We start from the raw sequence: 7,206 nt of genomic DNA on the forward strand, positions 1-7,206 counted from the left end.
CTTTGGTGACAAAGAGGTAGGATGGCGCGCGTGCGTCACTTTGCCACCTCATCCTTACTCACAGACACCTGTCAGGGTAACATAGCATTGCCTTTCCCACATTATAAGGTCAGTAAACCAGGCAAGGTGGTGCGTTTTCTTGAGTAACTTTAGGGGAGGTGGTAGGGAGGATGCTCAGGTACTGATGGAGAAATGCCATGTGGCATCTCATAGGAATCACTGTAGGTGAGCGACTGGGAGTGGGTGACTGAGCGGCCACTGCTAGTCTGCACTGCCCTTTTTACTTGGGTCTTCTGGGTCTTTTTACCTCCTTATACTTATCTTGGAATCCCAGGTGGACATGAGGACTCTGAGTATACTTCACTCCCTTCCTGCCTCTGTCTCTAAGTCTGAAATCTCTCATTTACTTAGACGAAATGTCCTCTGGCCCTTGATAGCCATGGCCTTCCTTCCCAAGTGGTCTCTGGTTGCATGGCTGGGGCTGCTCGGTACAAACTTGCACAATGTCAGTTGTGCACGCAGGAGCGAGTGGCATTTTGGTAATAATGTTCCTTTATGAACAAAATCCGTCTGCTTATAGTGTTTGTGTTTTCCATGCGGCTCTGGCAGTTGCACATAGGAAAGGAGTTGAAAGGTAAGACATTCTGTCCTTTTTCCTCCATTGCCTGGTCCCTGGAATGGGCCCTGTAGGATGATCTCCCCATGTGTCCCGTGTCTTATTTAAGAACATTCGAAGGAGTAGATTTCTTGGCTATCACTGACCCGTAGGTATCTCCTGCTTATTTCCCTTCAGGAGACCAGTGAGCATCGGGAAAACTCGACAACAGGTGGAGCCCAGCCTGCACCCCGTGAGCCTCCCTCCCACCCATCAGGAAGGCAGCCTCCACCTGACGCAGCAGCAGCATCTCTGAAGCAGACCAGCCCTGCTCACCTCAGCTTGGGCCCGCGTGCAGCTGAGGGTCAGGAGCCTCAAGCTCAGCCCAGCCAGGGGGGACCATGAGGACCCTGCTCGACCAGTGTCCTGCATGGAATGGGGCTCCACCAGGGTAGGGTAGGGAGCCTCCCAACCTAGGACACACCTAACTATCCATCCCACCTGCACCGGACACACAGCACCACACATGCTTCTAAATCAGCTAAACTGCTTCATGCGGGAACTTCAGCCCTCAGGAGCTGCAGTACAAACTGCCCCAGTGTGCTGGGGTGCAGTGAGGACTGGAATTGGTTGGCTGGGGTTGGCTGGTTGAGGGCCTCTCTCCAAGACCCCGAGGGCAGAAGCCAGCAGCCAGCCAGTGGTAGGGAGCTAAGGTGTGTCACGGGGATGGCTGATTTAATTTCTATCTTCTGATTTGGTTCTTGATGCAAACAGGGAAGAAACACTATAGATCTGTAATTTTGTTTTTCCTTCAAGTAAACCATTTAAAAAAAAAGATTTAAAAAATAACCAGATACAAGTTACATAAAACATACGCTTTTGTTTAAGAAGTTGTTTCATCAGAGACTTTGCATCTCCCTAGTAAATGTATTTTTCTATGTGTGTGATATACATTGAAGCAGTCGATTTCTTGAGCAGTGGAAGCCATGAGTGGCTACTGCCAGCTTAGCTGAGCTTTAAGATGCCTTTTGTTTTAAATGGGCTTTGAAATGACCAGAAATGAGGGACTATTAAAAAAAAATACATCAACCAATCAGTATCATGTGGCTTGACAGGCAAGGGTTTACATCACATGTTGATACTGTAAATAGCTCCCTATTTGCTATTTGTAGTATCTGGGCTCTAATTAGCTAATGGGAATAAAAACAAATGACTGAATTCCCAGGGGTTCGTATAAGGAAGCAGTACTGCAGACAATTAACAGTATACGATTTAAGTGCCTGGGGGAGGGATACTGTTTTTAAAAATGACACAAGGGGTCGGTTTGGTTTTGTTTCTGGGGAGGTGGCAAAGAGGAAACCAGCATGGGAAGATTAGGGGTAGGAAGTTCTTTGCCAGGATGAAAAAAATCTCAGCATGCTCTTTTCCAAGACACAGTTGGTCAGACGCTGGACAGTGAACACGGAAATGCAACTGTGCAGTTGGCGAGTACAGCTGGAGCAATGCCAGGGGCGCCACGAGAAAGCTTGCTGTCGCTGAACATGGCAGCGGAGGTGGACAGGAAGCGCTGTGGAACAGGAAGGCTGCTATAGCTGAAGGAAGATCGGTTTTATTGTGTCCAATAGTGGTGGACGAGGCCAGGGCAGGAAGCAAAGACCGGGAGTTCTAGATGGGTGCCTCCCCTTACCCTGTGACCTTGGTCACACAGGGTCCGTGTAGACGGGGGTTCTCCATGACACTTCAGTTCTGCCTGAGACTGCACCTGGGAGAAAGAAATGCTACACAAGCATATCTCACTTCACCACAAGCCACAGCTTAAAATGTAGGTGGAAGAAACAGAACTAAGCAAATAGTTATTTTTGCACTTGAACTGAAATGTACTGTACTGTAAATTATCATGATTCATTTTAAGTGACCTTTAAATTTAGATCTATTTATTATGCTTGCGTAATGATGGAAGTAAAGGAGTGGGTGACAGGCGGACTCTCACCCGTGAATGTAGCCTGTGGATTTGTGCACCTGACTGCTGGAAGTCAGACACTTACATTGTTTCCTGTGTTTACAGTTCTGATTCATTCCTCCAAAAAGCCTGCTGTTTGGGAAATGCACAGTTGACATGTGGAAATAAAAAGACCATTTTTAAATATTTCTTCACTGAGTAAGATGTGACCAAATCAAGTCATTGTCTCTATGAGAGCCCCACTCAGGCTGCCTCTGGTGGGGAACACTGCCTGCCAGCGTGGACTCGGGCACGCTGGACTCCTGGCCTTGCTGGTTGACCCTTCAGGGTTTGTGAACACTGCACCTGTTTTCTTTCTGTCCTGGTGGTGCCACATGCCACCTTAAAAAGCACTAAAGTGAATGCAGATTGCATTTTGAGCATATAACAGCCCTTGTCAAGCCCCTGGAAATGCCCTAGGACTGCAGGTGACCATCCCCCAAAGCCATAAGGACAGTTATCATATAGACAGCCTTCAGTAGGAGGGAAGCCTCATAGAAAGTCTGTCAAGTTCCTAGGAAAGACAATGCCACTTCTCTGGCTTAAGGTCTTGCTAGTGGCCGCATGACACCAACAGCTGATGAAAACTGCTCTGGGATAGGCAGGTCTTTCTGGCATTGCAGGTGGGCTGGGGGCAGCAATTAACCCGCGTTCCTTTCAGCAGATAGGCACTGAGCCTGGGGAAGGAGACTCACAGGCATGGCCATTACATGTTTACCACACACTGAGACGATCCTCTTACCAAGACCCTCCTGGTACATGTCACTGTCCCCTGTTCAAGTAAGAGGATTTGGGAACTGACAGAGCTTACCTAGTAGAAACTAAGTCACAAAGGCAGGATCCAAATGCAGATCCTTCCATACCCATGCGCTGGTCATCCCAACACCTTTCCTGATGCCACAAAGCTATCCCTGCTTTCGCTGTGCCAGAGCAAACCACAAAGCAAGCCATGACCCAAACTATGACCATCCGTGTCTGAGACACATGTGGTTTGATGTCCATCTAGAATTTCTGCATATTATTATCAGAATATTATTATATTATCAGCACCTTCAAACTCCAGCTACTTCACTCTGCAGGTGAGTTGGGGGGTTTGACAACTCTGCAGAGAGAACCTGGAGTTTGGGAGGGCGGTAGGCATGCAGTACAGCACGGCTCACTGGGCAGCCGGGATGTCCTCTGCGCAGAGCGTGGGTGTCCTGAGCCACAGGAAACAGCCACACACTAGGCACGTGGCTAGTGTGTCTCAGGAATTCAATTTCTGATTCCAGCCACCCACCTGTGGGCTCCTGGCTGACAGCCTGGGTAGAGAGATCACCTCTAGAGATCCCTGAGCCTGCTTCCCCATCTTTAGGGTGATGTCATGTTCTGAAGATGACGCATATTTGTGCCACCACTTCTTGGGGAGAAAACTCGGTTTCTAAGGCAATTCTCAGGCTTCACTCGTGTACTTGCAGCAAAGCTTGAAGAACGCCTGGCCTTGGAGCCAGCACTGTGGCATAACAAACAGTGCCAACTGCAGTGCCAGCATCTCTTATGGGCACTGCTACTCCATATGTCCTGGCTGCCTCACTTCCCATCCAGTTCCAAATGTGCCTGGGAAGACAGCAGAGGACGGCCTGAGTGCTTGGGCTCCTGCCGCCACAAGGGAAAACCATGATCTCCTGGCTCTGGCCTGGCTCAGCTCTGGCACCATTTTGGGAGGTGAACCAGCAGATAGAAAATGTGTGTGTGAGAGTGTGCCTTTGAAGTGGCAAAGAAGCTGGCATCTGGACGGGGGCAGAACACAAGAGGGACAGAAGAGGAAAGGGAAGTTTTTCAAGTTGGAAGGTAATTTCTGAAAGGACGAGCTTACAGGAAGGAAAGAACTGGATGCTTGCCGTTTAGGATGTGGGGCCCTCACACAGCTCACTCAGACCCACTTCCGCAGGGCAGCACCCCGGAGGCCTCAGCCTGCTGGGTGAGGAGCACGCTGTGTGCCTTAGTCTCCCCGATACACAGAACCCCTCCCCTGCTGTCCATGTTCTGATGTCTGAGTGAAATACGTGACAGCCAACGCTCATGTCATAATGCTTTGCCACTGTGTAGTGTGGCAGAGCTGAGGCTCGCAAGAATGCTTTCCCAGGGAGGGCCTGCCTCTTTGTACTTTTTTTCATAATTCTGTTTCACTCTCCCAAATCATTGTGCCATGATAATTTATCTATACCTAGCTAAGTATAAGGTGTTTCATTGCCAACATGCATTGTAAACAATAGGTGGTCACAGACAAAACTTAAATAAAGGGCCAGTGTTGTGGTGCAGTGCAGTGAAGCTGCCATCTGCGATGCCGGCATCCCATATGAGCATGGGTTCAAGTCCCAGCTTTGGATCAAGCACCCTGCTAATGTACCTGACAAGGGAGCAGAAGGTGGCTGCCACGCATCTGCAAGACCCAGATGAAATTCCTGGCTACTGGCTTTGGCCTGGCTCAGCCCTGGCTGTTGCAGCCATTTGGAAATGAACCAGCGGATGGAAGAGCAGTGTTCCTTGGTGTGGCTGTGGGTGGGTGTCACCTGCAGACTCTGTCAGGTGTGTTGATAAAACAAGAATGAAGCATGTTAAACATGGCATGGCGATTTGACATTGTGGTGACATCCTGGCATCTGATCCTTCCACTTAAGTTTTGCCTGCATGTTTAAAGGTTGCCTCACTTTGCTAATGCACTTTGAAGTATTTCTCACGAATGTTTTACTTGTAATGATTGGAGGCTAGGAGGTGGCCCTGGTGCATCACCCCAGTTTCAGGAGCATTACTCTGATCATAGCCTACAGAGCTCCAAGGCACACGTCGCTGGATGCCAGAACACTGACAGATGCAGTCATCTCTTGAATGTGTTATCGACCCCTTCCTTGAGGAAACAGGAAGCACGTGGGCCCCAGCAGCAGACGTATTAGTGCTTAAATTCTGATTCTGTCCCTTGAGGTGTATGTGTGTCAGTACCCTGCTTCTTTTGTCTTCCCTCAGCTACAAAGGGCTTTAAAACACATCACAGAGTGGTTTTGAGATTCACATGAAGAGGTACAGAAGGTCCCCAGCTAGTGTTACAGCATTTTCATTACTACAGAAAAAAAAAATACTTAAGGCAAGCTACTTTGGCAGGAAGGGAGGTTGGTTTTAGCTCCTGCTTTTAGAGGGTCACACTCCACGATCAGGGGGCCTCGCTGTCACTACTCCTGGTGATGTGTTCTTGCAGAGGGCTGAGGTGGTGCAGAGCATGACAAGAGAGGGTGCGTGTCTGTCTCGGTGCGACCTTATAATGCCAACTGGATTTCACCTTGAAGGCCTCACTCTACCAGCCTAACTCAACCCAGTTACTAGGTTGGGTTCCGCAACTTCAGACATCGTAATAGGAATGTTTCCACCTTGGGGCTCAGGAGTAAAGAGGTCAACAAGATGGCGACTAACAATCCAGGTCACTGGAGGGCAAGATGGCAGCCAAGGACAGAGCCCTGGGCATGAACCAGGGCAGGAGTCACACAGCTCCAAGGAAATACTGATTGACCAGGGCCATCTCGCTCACCTATACCTGGTCTATGGGAGGTGGCTTCCACAGTCATTCTCCTAGTAATTGGCTCCTAGTTTCTCCCCTCCTGGAATTCCCAAAATTCCTAGCCTGAGGCTAATCCTCACCCTATATAAGAAATTGAATTTCCCCAATAAATCAGAACTGCTTGGACAGAACCCCTGTCCGTGTGTTTGTCTTTTGTGGGCTGGGAGGCTGGGTGATGGGCAGCAGGCTCATCCCCTCCGGCAACGGGGTACTAAAGGAACCTGTAGGGGAGACCCTGCATCCACCCTTGGAGCCCAAACCTTTCACATATGGGCCTAGGGGATGCTCAACCTCCAGATGGATCTCCACCCAGCAGGGGCTGATGGGGCTCCAGGACAGGGCAAGATCCCTACCTTTCTCCTCTTGATTACTTCCTTCTTGGAAAAAGGGATCCAATGTTAAACGCAAGTAGATCCCCCAAATAATAAAGCAGTTACCACTCTGATGCATCTTCCAGGACTTGTGCTAGAAAACAAATCCTCATCCCAAATCTCTGGGATACCTCTTTAAGGTATCATTTAGTGTTTGTGGCAAAAACAGACAAACTTACCTTAAAAGACAACTTGAGGGTGTGGTAACCTAGTGGCTAAAGTACTCGACTTGCATATGCCAGGATTCCATATGGGTGCTGGTTCATGTCCCAGCTCTTCCACTTCCTATCCAGCTCCCTGCTTGTGGCCTGGGAAAGCAGTCGAGGATGGCCCAAAGCACTGGGACCCTGCACCCATGTGGGAGACCTGGAGGGAGTTCCTGGCTTTGGATCAGCTCAGCTCCAGCTATTGCAGCCACTTGGGGAGGTGAATCAGTAGACAGATCTTCCTCTCTGCAAATCTGCTTTTCCAACATAAATAAATAAATAAATCTTAAAGAGAGACAACTTGAATCCTAGGCTAGACAAAGAGGGCAACATACGACAGAGAGGGAAAAAGGCCTTGAAGAAGGGAATGGGATGCTGATCCACAACAAGACTAGAAATACATTAAGACTTCTGGGGGGGATGGATTGACAGGGCTTGAGCAAAGC

The 7,206-nt window shown here is 49.1% G+C and overlaps 1 protein-coding gene across 3 annotated transcripts in view; it reads left to right on the forward strand.

Annotated features, from left to right (window-relative positions):
* Nucleotides 1–2,741, forward strand: part of MFSD6 (major facilitator superfamily domain containing 6) — a 69,070-nt gene extending 66,329 nt beyond the window's left edge. For all 3 annotated transcript variants that reach the window (XM_040971867.1, XM_040971869.1, XM_040971868.1), the window contains one exon: nt 794–2,741. In XM_040971867.1, the coding sequence (XP_040827801.1) occupies nt 794–1,000 (207 nt within the window). In that variant the 3' untranslated portion in view covers nt 1,001–2,741. The remainder of the gene's footprint in view (nt 1–793) is intronic.
* Nucleotides 2,742–7,206: the final 4,465 nt, after the last annotated feature.

Source organism: Ochotona curzoniae, unplaced genomic scaffold, assembly GCF_017591425.1.
Source record: "Ochotona curzoniae isolate NIBS_2020 unplaced genomic scaffold, NIBS_Ocur_1.0 contig_2210, whole genome shotgun sequence".
Classification (NCBI taxonomy): Eukaryota; Metazoa; Chordata; class Mammalia; order Lagomorpha; family Ochotonidae; genus Ochotona; species Ochotona curzoniae.